Below are 19,450 nucleotides of genomic sequence, written 5' to 3'. Positions count from 1 at the left end.
AAGATATTAGAGATTGCAATACATGTTCAAACTTAGCCACACCTCTGAGATGTCAATCATGAATATTTAAATAGCCAAAATAATACTGTACATTAAGGATATAACTTATGGTTATAGTAATGAGGTTTTATAGCCAGTAACATCTTAATGAGCTGTTATTTCAGAAACAAAACAGTAGCCAGACATTAGCAAGTACATGCATCTCATTTCCAGTTTTAAGATGCTACAATGTACCTTTGGTCCATATACAAATGAAGATACACCAGAAGAGTCAAAATTATATAGTAAAGTGCATACTTTTGATGGAGAAAAAGATAGATTCCCCCAGAATAATACATGATGAAGAAAGATTATTCGCAATAGAAGACATGCTAATTAAAGTCATTTATTATCCTCACTGATGACACAGTCTTATCAGTGCTCATTTACAAGCACAGCACAGGGCCATCTCATATACAGCGTAAACATTTCCTTGAACAGAATCGGATTAATACTGCTACCTAAGTCTCTGTGAGAGACACATCCAAGACTGCTAAACAGAGGATAAATGGCATGATGTGAAATACCAATTTGTGTAGCTCATCAGCTGTAGGATGTTTGGAGTCCATTATCCTGGGTTCAACTTTAGAAACAAATGTAACAGAGGGGCTTAAGGAATGCACATCTTTTGTTTGGGCCATGATGGTAGTGTAGCCATCTCTTCATAGGTGCAATGACAATTTAACCCACCAAAAAAATGAAAAGAAAAAAGAAGCAGCACAATACTACGGTGTATTCTAGTTTAACATTTATAGTTTTATTTCTGCAAAAGAATGTTTACTGTGGTTTGTAATGGACAGGTTACATTTTCACCACATTTTTTCAGTTTATTGCTTTTAAAGTAGAGTAAAAATCAGGTTAAGGTTCTGCAGGCTTTAGCTGTGAGCAGATTTGTGTGCTTGAGAAGGCAAGCAGGGGCTTCAAGCTGTCGAGCATGGGCCCTTGTTTGTCAAAGTCTGCCTAATAACTTCATTACACAGGCTCCTCCTGCTTTTTGAGCTTTCATCTGCTAGTTCTTCCACCTCCATGAAGAAGTTACTTCTCACTTTGAAATGTAGCATTAGTCTATTTAGTAAGGTCTTAAGGCAGTAGCCTTTGCTTTTTGCATTCCAGGGTACTGCTGTTACGGTGTTTCAGATCACACACACACACACCAAAAAAAAAAAAAAAAAAAAAAAGGGGGGGGGGGGGGGGGGGGGGGTAGTTGGAAGCCACTGTTATAATGCCAAAGCTCCACGAGGAGAGACAAATCCCTTTGGGGTTGTGTCAGGAAGGAAATCTGGCATAAAACTCTGCCAAAGCATCACACAATATGGTTTTGGCTCCTGAAATTATGTTCCCATACAAGTAAAATTAATTTGCAATTGCATTTTGTAAAGCCTTTGAAAACATCTTTTCATTTTCAGACCATCAATCAAAATCAGTTGTAAAGCAAAACATCTCTTTTTTGTAAACAAAACCAAGTAGTATTTGCACCTACAACCAACCACTGAATAACAACAAATCTTAATAGGTAACTAAGTGGAAAGACCCTGCTTTCACTGACTAACTCCTGGATATAATTTTCCCACTTGCCAGCCTGCCTCCTTATGCCAACTTTGAACATCTTGCAAAACTGCACAGTGTCTTGTTGGAGAAATTTTAAGTTGTCCATTCCAGTTTAGCTGTAAGGGAACAAAGGTTTTTAGAAGACCAGGTTGCACACTGAATAGGTACAGTATGAATACAATTATTACAAAACACACAATTTGCTGACAGATGTAATGGAATATTAAGCTTAGATTCAAGTCCAAGCAACAAAAACACAAAACAATAATAAAATAATAACATTACAGAGCAGCTGTTGTTGTGCAAAGGAAAAAGAATATCTTCCAATGTTTATTACAACCTGTGTTCACATAAATGTAAGAAGTCTGGTTGTTGTAGATTTTTAGCAATGACCTAACGTCATAACCATCATGTAAACATTTTCTCTACATGGTGTAAGGGACTGGGGGACTTCGGCTACAGAAAGCTACAGTTTTAAATGCATTTGCTTAACTGAGGTTTGAACAGGGTTTGTACAACAACAAAGATTCATGACTAAAAATGAATAGCTAGTGTTAGAATGTATACACACATGGACACTTGTAACCAAAAGGCAGACTAAAACCTCTAACCAGTCTGATTAATTCATCTACACAAGCTAAACAGGAGGGTTTTTGTACACTCTTGAAACAGTATCCAAATGCTCAGCTCAAAAAACAAAACAAGAAAAAAGAAAAAACTGACTGCAATGCTTTAAATTTAGTTAGCAATGCTAATACTCTCAAAACACTACATTCAGTTTTTATTTTCCATTAGGAGGTAGGGGAGAAAACCAACAATACCAGCATATAAATGCAGGTTCTCCAGCAACATTGATGCAGTACATGTAAACACATTCTGATTTCCTGCCATTACCTGATGTCTCCGAGGAACAGTTTGTGAATGGAGAAGTAATTAACCTAAGCAATATGTAATAAAACTCCTTGTGAGGCATTTTAGACTAGAAAATAGACCTGCTTACTCAACTACTCTGTAACTACCATTTTCCCACTTTTCTAATTTCTGCTCGTCATGAATGTCACAACAAGAATTGGATAACTCAAAGTATAACTTCCACAGATTTTGCTACATCATACAATATTTTGACAATTTCTGCCAAAAAAAGAAAAAAAAAAAAAAAGAAAAATGATATCAGTAGCATTCTGAGAATGCGAAATGTACTTGTCAATAGAGACAAAACTGTTGGAATTAAAATAAAGAGTTTAAGACTAAATAGCACATGTTTTTAAGTGTTTTGTTCTTTTAAAATCAGTTTCTATACATCTGACAGCTTGTAAAGGCCTCAAGTGAAAGGAAAGTTTTATAGCATAGAGGAGAATATGGCCCCACCCAATCACCCCATTATGGCCTGTTCAGCTTCATAACAGCTGAGACTGCAAAAAAAAAAAATTAAAAAAAAAAAAAAAAAAAAAGGCCCATCTTGAGTCCTGGCTATGAGCTATAGAAATCCTGCCATGAGTAAGTAAAATTCTCATTTACATAAATTCATAGCTGCTAAGGCATGAGTATACTAGTCATGAATGTGCATGCAGATGACTGTGCGTCACTTGTAAAGGCAGGCAGATATAGTCAAGCTACTAATAACGTTAATGCTTTAGGGTCTCTTAACTGTGCAATGATTATAGCTGGAGCAAATATCAGCCAGCTGAATTTGAATTATTTTACGGGAAACATTAAAGAGAATAAATCAGGTACAGCATCTAACCCTGTAAACATAAGCCATGTTTACAGGCATCTGAAAATGTTTAACTTTTTTAAAAATAAAACGTAATTTAAAAGCAAATACACGTAACGAGTACTCAAACAGGAATGTTATGGAGTGCTGAAATATTTGTAGGAAATACTGGAATAATATCAGCACCCACTGCAAAGTTATGCTGTGATGGCAAGGGGAAGATGACTGTTTAGAGAGAATGCCAGTCACGTCTGAGCTTTAGATAGAGAAGAAGCTGACCACGTCCAGTTTCTGGATTTTAGCTGACAGCAGCAAATCTGGTGGCGGTGTGGGGCAAAGGCCAGTAGCTTTGGTGAGGCTCCAAAACCATAATGGAGGATAGGATTGTGAGGTCTCCAGCGTTGTCCTTGACTTATTAGGAAGTCATGGTCTTCGTGCCCACTACATGCTCTTCATCTATAGCTTTTAACACAGAGACCTGAAAATGGAAAGGAATTAAGATCTGGGTCCAGTATTCTCACATCACCTTGATTTTTATGTATATATTTTATGCAAATATGTTTGATCCAGTATGGCATGATGACTTCTCAAATTGATAGGCCAGGACATTTCTACCACTAAAACATGTTAAAGTACACTAGTACACTTTAAAATAGCACATAAGAATACAAGTGTTCTAGACTAACGTAAGGAATTTTTCTTAATTATTACATTATTAAAATGGACACTAAGTAAATATAGTGAAGACAGCAGAGTTCATTTATGACTAAATGAAATGCAATATATCAGAAAATATCCAAATAAATTTGCTTCTAAAATTTATTTGGATTTTAGAACTTTTTTTTTTTCAGGACACAGGAACTCACCATAAACTGGTCCCCGTTAGTGAACCTCCTCTCAATCTCTTTTCCCAGGTCATTGTCTGGCAATTTAAGGTCCTCTCTGGTTTCTCCGTTGTCATCCATCAGAGCCAAGAAACCATCAGCCACATCAATTACCTAAATTTGCCATTGTAAACAGAATGGAAGAGGTTAATAGTTTAGGAAATCATAAGAGTGATTCAAGTACTTTTTCCTATTGCAATTGCTGTAAACATTAATTTTAATGCTTTCTTCATAACACTGTGGTGATTCACACCAACAGAAAGCATTTACTGTGAAGCAGCAATACACAGAACATTGTGGTTTAGATCAATAACAAAGCCCTAAAAACAAGAAAACGTTTATAAAAATAAAATTAAAAGGAGGCAGTATATATTGTAACTTGACTTTAGGTTAAGACTGGCAATATGACCTCAAATCAAAAATCACAAATTAATTGAACATTTTACCCTCATTCTAATTCATGAATGATTATTTTATATGTAAATATGTTGAACTACTAAAGCTGGGAGATTTTTTTACACTATTATAACTGTGCCTCTAAGTGTTGTAGCTGTATATTGCAGTGGTTTCACCTAAAATATTAAAAGAATGTCTTTTGTCACTATACACATGAGATTCTCCTACCCAGTGCAGACATGTGGGAAAAGAAGAAGGGGGGGGGGGGGCGCACTATATACATATGAACAGTCCTAATTCAAAAAAATATCCATTATACAAATATACAAATTAGGGCTGTGCAATATGTCCCAAAATCTCATATCCCGATATAAGACATTTCTCATCCCGATAGCGACATACCACAAAATAGTGCATTTTCTGTAAATTCTGCGAATCTCGGGGAATTCTATTTGTGTGAAGTGTTTTCAGTTGGCCGTTGTGTACCTGGAGTCGAGTGTTTTGACTGATCCATGAAACTGCTGCGGGGAAAAGCCTTTTCTCAAGTTTGAGTCTAAGGTTTATTTTGAGCACCTAATGACTCTTTTTTTTTTTTGCTTCTCATCTGTAAACTCTCCACACTCTTACACATGAGTCTTGCGTAGCTAGTAGAAGTGGTTTGTCGTGTTTGAGTCTGTGGTGGGGACTGGTTTGCGGCATAATTTGCATAGTACAGTTTTCTGGTTCGTGTCAGACTTTTCATAACCAAACTATATCCATGCTACAGAGGTAGCCCCTCGTTTAGGAATAAGATCCGTGATTTGTTTTGACTGGTTTTTCTGTTTGGACCTACCTGGTTCTCCCTCATCTCCACTGGCTATGTTGGTATTCTCTGTGGTGACCATCCAAACAAGGAAAAGATCTTGCCGTAAACATTGTACTTTGCAACATCACGAAACTAACGACAGCGTATAATATGAAACGATAGACATTTTAATTTCAACATCTGATATATTTCGTCATATCGCACAGCCCTAATACAAATATTGGGAAAAAATAACACTTCATTTCTAATTTTTATGCATTTACCGTGTGGGTTATATATTGCACAGTGGTATTCTGGGCTAGAGGAAAAACCCTATTATTTTATACATACTACAACCAGAAGGAACTAGTACCTGATGCCAATTACATGGAATTTACGAGATTATTAAGTTAGTGACACCAAATTAAGGTAGAGCTGGGCGATAGAACGATAACGATATGTATTGCGAAATAACTTTTTCTCGATAGAAAAATTAAACTATTGCGATAGGCCTCGCCGCTCTTGTCCTCTTTTTAAAAAAAAAAAAAAAAAAAAAAAAACAGCCAATCCAAATTAAGTAGCGCAGAACCGAACCAATCACAGCCTCAGCATCACGTCGCGTGACTTGTTACGTATAGCACAAGTGCCAAGCCGCACATGTGTATTTGTTTGGGAAGCAGCCAGCCGCTTTGCCGCCCGGGTAATGGAGGAAATGAGTGTGCCGACTAGAGAAAAATCAACCGAGAGCGTGACCGAAGGTTACTGAAGAGAACACAGATGATGGTTCCAATGCCGGAGAGATTGTCGAACGGAAGAGCCATAGAAGTTCCGTAGTGTGAAGGTATTTCGGCCATTTCAAGTCTGAGAAAAAAAAACAGTAGCGCGCACTATAAATTGTGCCGAAAGCAAGTCTGGAAATACAATAAACCGGTGCATGCTCAATCTCTGACTGGAAGCGCTAATTCGTCATTCGGCTTTTGTCAGACTAAAGTAACTGTTAAAACTGTTTGAAAAGCTAAGCTATACAACAAGGAGAGATTGAGAATTTCCTTTTAGTTCTCAGTTTATTTGATATTGACAAAAGTTAGTCAATTTTGTCTGTTCTTCTGTAAAACAAACTAAGATTTATTTTTAGAATTAATATTTTGTTTCTAAGTGGAATTGACAATTTAGTAGTCTGTTTTGTTTGTTCTATTTTGAAACTTAAACGCTTTAGCAGCTGCCTTTTGTGTAGTTTGCAAGATTTGCCTTTATTTATCTGAAAAAGTCTCATGTTCCTTAAGTACATCTACCCTGTTGAACTTATTATGGGAAATAAATATTTAAATCAAAACAAGCTGCTGATTATTTCACATTTTACTTGTGAGCAACGGCACATTTAAATCTTACAAATATAGTTATTTGGCTTATATCGTGATAGATATCGTTATCGCCTGAAATGAAAAAACATATCGTGATATGAAAAAAATCGTATATCGCCCAGCTCTAATTTAAGGTAACAGTAGTATAATTTTTACATCTGTGTATCATTTGATGTTGCTACAAGATCCAGATGATGCAATTCCCAAACAGTGCAAGATGGCTGATTACTCACTTTGAACTCAGTATAGATCAAGCCCCCGTCTTAGGTTTTGGGTTTCACATAACTATTGTTTAACATCCCCAGTATCTGCTGCATTTGCAGTTACAGCAATTATCATTTCTCATTCAAATTTAAACTTAGCAGTCTAGCAATGTGCTCTGTCATTCTTTGTTGTGCATGTGCCTATCAGGGACAGTGTCATGTACAGTCTTTAATTCTAAACCATTACCAAAAAAAAAAAAAAGTGCACACTACGTGGAAAAGCACCTAGACAACCGCAGACACCAAAGAAGTTGTGAAGTGTATGGTCTGGGTGGCACATCTATACAAAGCCTGAAATCTGTCACGTGGGCCTCTATACATCCATAGGTAGAACGTAACATAATAAACCACCACCAGGAAAATGCAAATTATAAGACTCATTTGCTACATAGAAGATTTCATTATACGAAGAAAAAGATGCATTTTCTGAAAACTACGGCCTCTAAATAGCCCAACAGTTAGAGAAGACTGCTTATTGGTCAATCCAAAACCTGACCGACCAGTCTGATGCCTGTATATATTTTTTTTAAACATACTGAAGCAACACTTCAGCTCTGATAAATGAGACACACCCCTTCAGCAGTCAAACCATTCATTCCTTTCACGCTTTAAACAAATTTCCAAACAGTTACTACCCTTTAGTACTAAATTGTTTAACCTGCACAGCAAGCAATATTGCAAGATATGTCCAAAAGAAACATTCACCTGATAGTCTTTCCTTGTTATATTTGGAACATCCATGTTGTGGGTAGATGGGCAGATATCTTCATACTTTTTCTGTGTAAAGATGTCAAGTCCAGTAAGGTGAACCTGGGAACAATGAACTGATTAGAGCTTACCTTGTGCCAAAGAAGCATTCTGTATTACTTGTACAACTGAGACCCATCAGGCTAAAGTTCCTTAAGCGCTGAATTCTAAAGTATAGACAAAGTGGTTTTACCTTTGCATGTCCATGCTTGCCAGTCTTGGAGGTAGACATGTCAACTATCTTACAGGGACGTCCTTTCAGCATGACATAGCCATTCTTCCTCAGTGCAGAGCACTGCATTGGGTATGTTGTAGAGGCCCCAGCATCAGCAGTGGAGAAATCATCATCTGCCATAGTGGATCCACAGGTTGTACTGTATCACCAGGATACATTTTTTTAAATTAAAAAAATATATACAATAAAAAAATAACAATGATAATAAGATGATGATTTAACAAAGAATTTGGTTAATATGATTTGTATAGTGTCAAAAACCAATGGCCCATTGCAAGTTTACAAGAGGAATTATATAAGTGACATTAAAAAGTGAGTAATCAGCACAGATTTCCAGATTATAAACATGACAACTTAGCTCAATCTATCACAATTCAATACTTGATCTAATGTCAGCCATCCCTTTCGAATTACTTTGAGTTTGTTTACTTTGCATTTGTTTTAAAATAATTATTGCATTATTCTAAAAGTTCAATAAAGCTATAATTTTAACATGCATTCCCCAAACTAGTGTAAACATTTCTAGGCGTTGCACCCATACACGGTATCCAAGCTGCCTGCTATCCACCCGAAAAGCTAACGGCTAACGTCATATGTGAATGTGCTAAATCTATTTGGACACCAAGCTGTTGGGTTCCCAAATGTTCCCATAAACACTACTAAGTGGGAAAAAAAATAATACTCCAACACGGTAACTTGTCAGCCACCCTTTTCGTTCACTGGGTCAAAACAAAAGGTCGCGTTTTTCTCACACTGGCTAGGCTGCTAAGGTTAGACAAGCCCCATTAACGACCTAGCAGGTTACGTGGCAGCTGGGCCAGATGATCATCCGCCACTACAGCTTTAAAACAGTACGCTAACCGCACCTTCATCCTGTCCCTTTTCTGTCATAGTTAGCCACGTTAGCTCGCTAACCCAACCTACATCCACTGACACTGGATAACGATACTGCTGCTAATGTTAGCTTGACAACAGTGCTAAATAAAAACCTCAACGAGCGCCCACTAATTCCAAGTTACCGACAAACTGTCGAGATAACGAATGCATCACAGTGTTAGAGATGAGGTGAGTTTTCATTACACCCAAACAAGCGCTGCACATAACGTCAGCGCTACTGTCAAAAATATTAAACTTGAGCCTGAACATTTAGCTTACCTTATATCTTAAAGAGAAAAGGGAGAGTCACTTCGCATGCGTGGAGCTTTTGTACCGCATGAGAAGCGGAGAGGGCAGGTACGGGCTCCGGTGGCATGTGTGACGTGTTAGTAGGAGGAGGGTGGGGGCGCTCATATAAACGTTGCAACGTTATGCGCTGGAGCGCAGTGGCTTCCTGGAGGTAACTTCCGCCCTGCCTTGCACACCTGTACAGACCTATCCAAAAAAGCCTTTTTTTTTTTTTTTAAAGTCCCCCTGCATCAACAGTAGGCTATATGAAAACTAGTGAAGTGTTTTAAAGCATTTATGAGCTCATTTAATTCGAATCTTCAAATCAAATCATGTAAAACAGGGACCCCTACATAATAAGTACACCCAGGTCCACATTTTTGGGCAAAGCACAGTTTTTGTAGTTTTGATTCTGTACACCATCAGAATGGTTTTTAAATCAAACAGTCAAGACATGCTGTGCTTGAAGTTCAGACCTTCAGGTTTAATTCACTGGGTTTAATGAAAATAGTGCATTACTGTTTAGAAATTACAGCTATTTTTATGCATGGTCCACTAGAGGCTCAAAATTAATTTGATAAACTTTTTTAAAATAAATATTTTTAAATATACTTTGCATGCAGTGTATGAAGTCTAGAGGGCATGGACATCACTAAATGTTGCATTTCCTCCTTTGAAATGCTCTGATAGGCCTTTATTGCAGCCACCTTACTGCTTGTTTATGGGTATCTCTGTCTTTAATTTTCTTTTCCCTAATTGAAAAGCATGCTCTACTGGAGAGATTAGGAAAAGAGATTGATAAGAGATTGCTTTTTCAGAGCTGTTCAGGCTTTTTGAGATGTTTTCTGTCTAATCTGGCCTTCTTGTTTTGTGTTTTGTACACCCTCTGTATTTCTGTTCATGAAGACATCTCTTGAATGTAGACCTTGACAATTATATACCTCCTTGAGAGTGTTCTTGACATGGTTAGATGTTGTGAAGTTGTTTTTTTTTATTCCAAAGATAGAATTTATGATGATCCATGTTATTTGACCCCTTTTCGGGTCTTTTGGTGTTGCTGAGCTAATCAGTGCAGGCAGATAAATTCAGTCCAGAGTTTCCATGATGTCTTCATTTGCCGTTTGTCCATCAGTGAAATGTAATAAAACAGCGAAATGAAAATTGTGATTTAAAATACTTCTTTTATTTTTTCTTGTACAAAGAAAATCAGACAATATATTTTCTTAAAAGCATAACATATATGGCCTGTTAACTTGTAATGTGAACATTAAAATTTATATATATTTCTCTAGGGCAAAGGTTGTTATTGTTGTGGTTAAAGATAAACATAGATAGAGAAAGCACCATCCTGTGTTTCCATGTGTGCATTAACCCATGATGATTTTAATTTACAACACAACAGTGGTGCTTATACAGTGAAGTGATGACACTGACAACTGCAAATTGGTCTTGAATTATTCCCTGGGTGTTGCTGGGGGCTGCGTAAAACAGATTGTGTTTCAGGGTAAGCAGATGTGTCTGAAAGCAAAGTAAATTTCTTCTATTATCAGTTAAACACCCATCTCCAACCATCTGTTCTCTGAACTCCTTGACTCTTTGCATGGAATTTCCAAAGTGAATGGTCTTTTTTGTGTGTTGCTACATACTGTAAACACACAAAGTTCCTCCATTTTTCCGTTTTTCTTTTTTTTTTTTTTTTTTACAGGTGCACTTTGTAAGATGATGCAGAAATTAATAATAATAATTATATTATAAATCTTTATCAGTCTTTAAAATCACATCTAATACGTCACTTCAATCTAAACTGAGTATAAATAAATGTTCTTTCAAATTCACGTAATTTAACATCACAACAGGGACTACACCATGATTAGCTTTCAAAGCACTGATCAGTTTTACAAAGTAAACAAAGGCTTGCACTCACTATTAATATAATCACTGGGTAACTTCATTTGTGTAAGACACATACATGGATATACATACATTATTCTGCAGATTAAAGGTGACATGCTCCTGTAAGTCAATAATATCCGGTGGTGGCAGCTAAACATTCATACAGCATAGTCATACACTTTAATAGTTTGTTGTCTCTTGTGTTTCAAGTTTTAACTTCAGTGCTGTTTCATTAGCTCATTCATTAAGTTTTAAGTTTTTTCATGCTTTAATGCCAATAGCCAGCACTATTTTTTATAACCACTTGGGGGCAGAAGATTAAAGCTGATAAGCTGAGTATTTTACACACTAGCACAAAGAGCAAAATTAGTATTAATTTGAAACCCAGGATGAATTCAAATCCAATATCCATTCTCCTTTTTGCTCTATTTTTTGCTCTCCCCTTGTTCATATGCCGACATCTAGCTCTTTAGCTCCTAAATATGTCAGTATTCATAAGCCAGTCTCTATTCAGTTTTGGTCTTGAGTAGGTAGTTTACATTTAGTTTATATACTTAAAAATAATAATGTGCAGTGGCTGTAAATATCACTATGAGGATGATAAAAGAGAACCAAAACAGTAGTAAGTATCCTGGAAACTAACGATGCTACACATATAAACTAAGTTTCGTAGAGCTGAGGTGAACTGCAGAGTTGGGTTGTAATTTTCTGTAGTCAGTCATGTCATGTTATTTGTTGTCAGTGTAAAATGATTGTAGCTTCTTTGAAAGTTTCCCTCATATTTTGATAAAATGTAAACCTTTCTCCATGCATAACGGAAACATGACACTTTCCAACATTTCAGCGTTGGTTTTTGTGTAGTTCACAAGCCTTAAAAAATTTCTCTTTAACAAATCAGGTGGTCGTTATAACACTAAATTGATAAGTGTGTGATAAACGAGCATCTAGGAAATAATATCGAATATACACTTGTATATCATAGAATAAGACTTCAAAAGCAAACAGCTTTTGTTTTAGGCATTTGTGGATGATTTAAGCTCTTGCAGTTCACTATTATCTGTAGGGATCCAACGTCCCTTGTGGAAGATAGCAGCAATCTCTTCAAAGGATTTGCCCTTGGTTTCCGGCACCCGAAAATAAATAAATAGTACGAAGCCAAGAAGCAGCACGGCAAACAGGATGAACACGTAAGAACCCAACCAATCCTGATGAGAAATATTAAAAACACAAATCAGGAATTATTAGTGAAGCTGAGATATGTCAACCTATTTGGGTTCACGAGAAGCACAAGTTTACATTGCCTATGTGTGTCTTTTCCCCCTCACCTGTATATACTGAAAGGTCATGCCTATGATGAAGTTGCAGGTCCAGTTACAGCAGCCAGCTAGAGCAATAGCAGCAGGTCGAGGTCCCTGGCTGAACAGTTCAGCCACTATGAACCACGGAATGGGACCAGGCCCAATCTCAAAGAAACTTACAAAGAGGAAGATAGCTGACATGCTGACGTAGCTCATCCACGAATATTCATTCTGGAGGAAAGAGCACATCAATCAAGAAAAACATTTTTATTCAAATTTATGGACATTAAAAAGGAAAAAATGCGCTTTGAGCACTTTTTGTTACTTTCTGTTCATAGGCGTGTCTCACTGAGTATGCACAAGAAATGTAGGAGCTCTCTCTGCAGAACCCAACCTTCCAGCTATTTTTTCTGGCTTTATTCCCGACTCAAAATGACATCTGAACTTAACACATAATAATATTCTATAATTATCTTTAAATGTAATTATGCAATTGCCTGTTTTATACAGTCTTTTTGTTTGCTTTACTTTTAAAATACAGACTGATAAACAAGTTGATCAAGATATCAACAGTGATGTAACTTTTCTGCACTACATAATATGATCAAAGCATTGCAAAAAGACTGAGGGTGTGAATCTGAAGTGACAAACCTGCAATTTGAGGCCCACTGTCATGGCAACAGCACAGCAACACATTCCCCCAAGACCAACCAGAGTTAGGGTGCGTCTGCCAGCCCTGTCCACCAGTGCCACCTGGAACACATATATACATATAAATGTGTGTGTGTGTGTGTGTGTGTGTGTGTGTGTGTGTGTGTGTGTGTGTGTGTGTGTGTTTACATGTATGTAACAGTGTGTAGATTGAAGAAACAATACTATGCCAGTACATGGCTCCTGTTTTACATTTTTTGCAAGTTTATGTGTGTTTTGTATTCATATTGCTACTCACAGACACCATAGTGAAGATCATGTTGATGACCCCGACTCCTATAGTGGCATAAACTGGATGACTGACACCAGCTCGAGAGAAGATAGCCGTAGAGTAGTAAAAGATCTTAAAGAGAAAACAAGCAAAGGTTTTCTTGACACTCTGAGTGGTTGCATACTCAGGAAAAGTCACAGGTCTGTAGTCAATTAACTCAGACAGAGTTAAAACTGCTTTTTCCACTCACAGCATTGATGCCAGACAACTGCTGGGAGAGGTGCATCATGAGGGCAACAACCAGCTGTTTTCTGTATACAGAAGAGCAGATCTGGGAGAGAACAGACAAAAGTGAAATATTGTTTTAAAAAAAAACAACTTTTTTTTTTTTGATAAATTTGTGTGAATGGTGTTTTTTTTCTCCCTATCTTTGGGGAATTCAGTGGAAATACCAGAATGCTGTATTATACACTCAGAAATATTCTGGTTGCAATATTATTTCTAGTGGCTCAGGCTATTTGAAATACAAAAATAACTGTTTTAAAGCCATAAAACCTGAACTTTTCTTTTGAGGTGCTGCTGAAATATTGACATTTTGTGAAAATGAATGGTAAACGGTGTATAAACAATAAAACTGCACAGACACCTACCAAAGAAAAGATAGAGACTCTGGCCTCTTTGTTTGCCTCTTCTTTTTCCCTTCTCATCTCTTCCAGATCCATAGTTGGATCATACGGCCCCTTTAGACGACACAGACCTGAAACAAATCATAAAATTTTCCAATTCCTTACTTAAATAACTGTTGTAGGACTATAATTTAAAATGTCCTGTACAGTTAAAAACATGCTTTTAAAAATGGCTTTAATATGGGAGGCAAAATGCTGGCGTTAATTGTTTGAGTGTTCCTGGAGAGCAGAAAAGCACTATAAAAGAATCAGTAAATGTGCCAAAAAGTATTGCCAGAGAAAAGTAAAAGCTATTTAGGAATCTTGGAAATTCAGTTATTCGCCATATTGCCAGGAGTTGCCAGTTGGAGACCTATCAAGGTCTCCAAAAATAATAAAAACACTTCCCCGGTGTCCTGTTTTTTGGTCTTTTTGTTTTTGTTATCCTCTATTTTTACTCTTTGTTCTAAGCTAAACAAACCAGCTGCCAACAGTGTGTCTAATACCTCTCATGTGCAATAATTTACCCAAGCGTACTGCCAAAATATACATTTGAAAGTTCCACGATGAGGAGTAAGTTTCTGTACTTACTTTGTCGAGCCTCTTGCTCCTTGCCCAATAGGATGTAAAGGTAACGTGGACTCTCAGGACAAAGAGGCAGCAGAAGGGATTGTAATATTGCTGGAGCTCCAGACAGACCAAGCAACAGGGGCCACATTTTATCATTACCAAGTGCAAAATCCAAACCTATTACCTGCATCAACATATACATTTCAGATTATATCCTCCATGTGCTCTTGAGCAAAGATGATGTGCATGTACATGTGCGTGGATGACTGTAGCTCACCTGGCTGATTAGAATGCCAATGACAACAGCAAGCTGGTGTAATGCTCCCAGAGCCCCTCTGTAAGCTTTTGGTGCAATCTCCCCAATGTACATAGGGACTAGCCCAGATGCCAGACCTTAAATATGCATTATAAGTGAAACCATTTAAATGAATACATTTGCAGTTACAGATACGACAGTATAACAAGACTGTTGTTTAATGTCCATGTGCAATTTAGGAACTCTTGTTCATTTAGAAATCCCAGCGCAGTGTTTCCATAAAACCCTTAAACACTGTGATTTCATTATGTGAGTGTTGATTGAAGACTGTAAGATGTTCGTTAATGTACCACAATAGAAACCCATAACAGCGCGGCCTGAGATGACCATGATGTGTGGCTTCCACATCTTACAAAGACCCATCAGCAGTCCAGCTGCTACAGCCAGAACATTGACCATTAACATCCCTTTTACCCTGCAAAACAAGAGAAAGTAAACTGACAGTTTAATACAAAAAATGTTCCTCCCTAAACTTGCTACATCACTCCTGTCGTTAGTCTAATCATTTTCCATACTCTAGCTTTTAGTTTTTTAACCAAATTTGTTTCACTTGTGCCATTTTAATTCATTTTTCTTTTCTTACCTCCCTTTCAGATCACCCACAAATCCAACCAAGAAGGAGGATACCATGCCACCGATGGAGAAGATTGCCACTGACAATGACCAATACATGATCACAGAAGGGTGGTGACCTGGGTCTTCTTCTGTGATGTTTTCTGATGAACCAGCAGCCCTTTCTGTCCACACACCCAGGGACTGGCCATAACTCTTTTCAATGATCTACAATACAGACACAGACATGTTATGAAACAGTATGAGGAAGGCTGCAAACATAGAGATAGACTTGACTCAAAATTTGCTTGCACAAATAAATACAAATATGTTGCATCCAAACGTGAAGTCCTATAGGGAGAAAATCCACCATGAACATCCCTCAGTATACACAGTTTATACAAATGTATAGACAGATTTTGTTTTTTCACCACATTTCATAACAGTGTACAAAGAAGTTTCATCAAAGCACAGACAGTACATTAGTTAATTTTTTCTTCATTCATTTAATCATTTTCTTAACTTTTTGATGTTCATTACAAAGTTGCAATATTGATGATATACTGATAAATATAAAAGTTTTTAAATTTCAAATCTTCTGTAGTGAGGTGGTAGTGGAACCTGGCAGATTCTGGTTCACTATTCGGTGATGTTTTAACTGCTAAAACTATTCAGTTAGATTTAGGAAAAGATTATTGTTCGGTTTCAAATACGCCCACTCAAGCACTAACACTACACTGAAAGTTAAATGTACTGAGCGTGTAGAGGATCTTCCCAAGTGTGTATATGTGTGCTATAGTAATCAGAAGGTCATTTTTATCATCTCTTACAGTCCATGACTAAATTGGACAGAATGTAAACTTGCAACAATGGACAATAAGATTATTTTCAAACTTCACTGTCATTTCATTATTTAAAAATCCTATATCAGTCAATCTCTACTTCCCAGTCATCCAGTCTAGTGCTAAATATAAAGCTTACCTTACCTAACAATGTAATCAAAAAGCACCAAATTGCTACAGAATTTTACATCCCTCTTGTTCACCCTGGCTGGCAGGGACAATTGGGTAGCTTAGTAAGGGTGAAGTAGTCTACCTTTTGGGGTGCGTTGATGACTCCAAGACTGTATCCAAACTGTAGGGATCCCAGAGTGGCTGTGAACACAGCCAGAGCTAGAGTGCCTGTTAGCTGCTGCAGAAGTGAACAGTAATGATGAGTCCACAGAAATTAATAGACGAACAAACACAAGCTGCTTTATTTATAATAAACTCAGTGTTATTTCACAGTAGAAATAAAAATACAGTGCTGTGCGAAGGTCTGGAGCCACCTCTCAGTTCTTTATACAACACTATGGCTAACCCAATAACAGCCAGTTATTGAAACATGCAAATATACATGGAAATACAATCTATAAAGCAAAAATAAAGTTTATACAACTCCAATAAACTTGAAAGTGAATATTTGGTATGACCACCCTTATATAACCCATGTCATAAGCTGTGGTGGACCTCCCCGGAAATGTAATTACATGTCACACTGACAACTACTGTGATTAGCCTATTACGTAGCATCTCAACAGGAGTAACTATCAAGATATAAATTCCCTGATGTCAGGAAATTGCTGAAGGAGATTGTAGAAACTACTGGAATGGATTCAAGAAGAAGGGGGTGGGGGACAAGTGGGGACCCAGGAGGGAAAATGCCCCACCCTTTTATATATTTTTTTATTGTGGCTGGCACCAAGACACAACCACAGGTCAATTAATATACAGATAAGCATGAATGCCAGTGAGAGCACTGGCCACTTACATTGGTTACATAGCAGTCTTTACAGAGATTCACTGCAATCTCAGTCAGCCAAAATATATAATCTCTCCAGCATGTCCTGAGCTTGTAGGTCATACCCAAAAAAGAGGCATTTGGGAGGCATCCTGGTCTGATGCCAATGCCACCTCAGCAGCCGCCTTTCAGTGAAGAGGAATAGCAACTCTACTCTGAGCCTCTCCCACATGACCAAGCTCGACACCCTATGGCTAAGGCTAAGCAAAGACACCCTTCAGAGAAGAGAAAACTCATTCCTGCTGCTTGTATCCACAATTTTATTTTGTTGGTCACTGGCCACAGCTCATGGCCACAGGTGGGAGTAGGACCCTAGATCAACCTATAAAGCTTGAGATTTGCTTTTAAGCTCAGCTCCTTTAACTCAGCTCTCTGTCGAACTCCTGCTCCATTCTCCCCTCACTTGTGAACAAGACTCAGAGATCTTTAAACTACTCAATTTGGGGCAGGAACTCATCTCTGACCCAAAGTGGGCAGTCTACCATTAACCGAGAGCCATGGCTTTGCACTTGGAGGTGCTAATTCCCATTTCCTGCCAGTCACTTCACATTCAGCTCCAAACTGCTCTAACACAAGCTGGATGTAACTTCCTGAATGTTCAAGTTCAAGTTCAATTCAGATTGATGTATATAGCACCACAACACAACAGCAGGCACTTCAAGGCCCTTTGCATTGTAAGGTAAAGAGTGTACAGTAGCAGAGAAAATCTCAAAAACAAATGACCTCCTGTGAAAAAGATGGCAACAGTGGGAATGGAAAATTCAAATTTAAAAGGAAGAAAACTCTGGCAGAACCAGGCTTAGGAAGGGGCAGTCATCTGCCATGACTGGCCAAGGGTGAGGGGAGGAAGACAGCACAAAAGACACATTGTGAAAGAGACCCAGAGAATAATAATTACTAATCTCAGACAGAGTGGTGTTTGAACACCCAGTGATTAAAAAAGGGGAGCGAATGAGAAACATTCAGGCCCCAGCAGCTCAGGTCTAGTAGGCAGGACATCTCCAAATTTCAGATAACCTCCAGTCTGGGATGAATGCAGCAGTGGAGTCCTTCTTCTTTAAAATGACAGACAGATATTGATACCCTTTGATCCCATTACAATTTATATAATACTGATCATTGATAACTGACTTTATGACCCATTGTACATTAACGGTGCTAGTTTCAATCATTATGCAAATATACAAGGTTGGGAAACTTGCAGTCAGCTGAGACTGAAGAAGTCACTTGGATGAGTGAAAATGCTACACCCACATGTACAGTGAATAACAAAATAAATAAAAACATGAATACTGTCATGTATTCCTGAAGAAGAAGAATAAAATTGAAGAAGGTCTAGCTCCTGAGGTATCCAGGCAGCAGGAATAAACACCAAACAGCAGAAATATATACAGACAAGAGGAGGACATACAAAAAAAGAGAAAGGCACACAAAAGAGGCAAAATGTAAAGAAATGAGGGGTGGCTCAAAGAGTTACTCCTTTATTCACCATTTCTGTAAATAAATGCTTTCACACAAAAGTAATTAAACAAGTTTAAGGTCTCTTTGAAGCAGACACATAATTTTAATCACGAGTGTCTTAAGCAAGGTAATAATGCAAGCAGGACGCCCTGATGATTAAAAGCCAGTGTCCTCTCGTTTAACAGTCTCTAAGCTTTTAGCATCTTTACGCCAACGACACCTGCTTTCAAACACTGCTTTCCATGAACCAGTAAAAGGAGATAGATATGTAGCCATTTATAAAGCGCAAAGAATGTAAAGAATGTACATGTCCAAATACGCTTACCTTTCCCGTCTTCATGCTGGGTCCAAAGTGTCAGGAGTTTAGCAATGATCAAGCAGCATGCCTGATTACACTGTGTCCACTGACTAAAGACAAACACACACATGGCACATGCACATAGATGCACACACATCCCAGGAAGACCTTTTACAAATAAATGAAGCAATAATATTCCTGATTTCAATGCACAAACCTACATACTACTATAGTATATCATATTTATGGCAAGTATAATGAGACAACGAAGAATTTACGTTGAAAAGTTCTGATCTAAAGATCTTCTGTGTGGTGCTTCTACTTGATTATTATGAAACATGACGTTTATATTGCAATTAAATATGGAATCCAAAGTTAGCATATTGTTGCTAAAAAATGCTTTTCTTGATAGGAGCAATGACATTATCTTTCTCTTCCTCTCACTCTTACACACACACACACACACACACATTTGCTGTTAATGATATACTTGAGTGCTGG

The 19,450-nt window shown here is 37.6% G+C and overlaps 2 protein-coding genes across 3 annotated transcripts; both read right to left on the bottom strand.

The window, feature by feature from the left end:
• Window positions 1–774: 774 nt before the first annotated feature.
• On the bottom strand, window positions 775–9,269 carry eif5a2 (eukaryotic translation initiation factor 5A2). Of its 2 annotated transcripts, none has more exons than XM_004540178.6 (5): window positions 9,127–9,269; window positions 7,930–8,110; window positions 7,695–7,799; window positions 4,168–4,299; window positions 775–3,779 (listed from the first exon to the last, which is right to left on the bottom strand). In XM_004540178.6, exons 2-5 carry the CDS (start codon window positions 8,089–8,091, stop codon window positions 3,717–3,719), a joined length of 462 nt encoding a protein of 153 aa, XP_004540235.1. In that variant the 5' UTR covers window positions 8,092–8,110; window positions 9,127–9,269; the 3' UTR covers window positions 775–3,716. The 2 variants fall into 2 exon arrangements, with proteins under 2 accessions (XP_004540235.1, XP_076733491.1); XM_076877376.1 differs by lacking the exon at window positions 9,127–9,269 and adding an exon at window positions 8,838–8,962.
• A 1,027-nt stretch (window positions 9,270–10,296) lies between these two features.
• Window positions 10,297–19,065, bottom strand: slc2a2 (solute carrier family 2 member 2). Its single transcript, XM_004540177.4, has 12 exons — window positions 18,977–19,065; window positions 16,447–16,542; window positions 15,383–15,579; window positions 15,090–15,214; window positions 14,761–14,876; window positions 14,505–14,667; window positions 13,899–14,005; window positions 13,499–13,579; window positions 13,276–13,380; window positions 12,978–13,079; window positions 12,354–12,557; window positions 10,297–12,233 (listed from the first exon to the last, which is right to left on the bottom strand). The coding sequence occupies exons 1-12, from the start codon at window positions 18,989–18,991 to the stop codon at window positions 12,042–12,044; spliced, it is 1,503 nt and encodes a 500-aa protein (XP_004540234.1). The 5' UTR covers window positions 18,992–19,065; the 3' UTR covers window positions 10,297–12,041.
• Between the last annotated feature and the right edge of the window lie 385 nt (window positions 19,066–19,450).

The sequence above is a fragment of the Maylandia zebra genome, linkage group LG19 (genome assembly GCF_041146795.1).
Source record: "Maylandia zebra isolate NMK-2024a linkage group LG19, Mzebra_GT3a, whole genome shotgun sequence".
In the NCBI taxonomy this organism is placed as follows: Eukaryota; Metazoa; Chordata; class Actinopteri; order Cichliformes; family Cichlidae; genus Maylandia; species Maylandia zebra.
Note: the sequence above shows the minus strand (reverse complement) of the source record. Positions and strands in the feature narration are given on the sequence as shown.

Bases quoted from the DNA above. Each gene is read 5' to 3' on its own strand.
- eif5a2 (XM_004540178.6), bottom strand. From the start codon at position 8,091: ATGGCAGATGATGATTTCTCCACTGCTGATGCTGGGGCCTCTACAACA. The intron at 7,800-7,929 runs GTAAAACCACTT...CATTGTTCCCAG, and splicing joins GCAAGCATGGACATGCAAAG to GTTCACCTTACTGGACTTGA. The intron at 4,300-7,694 runs GTGAATGTTTCT...TGGCAAATTTAG, and splicing joins TAACAAGGAAAGACTATCAG to GTAATTGATGTGGCTGATGG.
- slc2a2 (XM_004540177.4), bottom strand. The intron at 14,668-14,760 runs GTGAGCTACAGT...ATGTTGATGCAG, and splicing joins TTGGCATTCTAATCAGCCAG to GTAATAGGTTTGGATTTTGC. The intron at 13,080-13,275 runs GTGAGTAGCAAT...TATGTGTTCCAG, and splicing joins TGATCTTCACTATGGTGTCT to GTGGCACTGGTGGACAGGGC.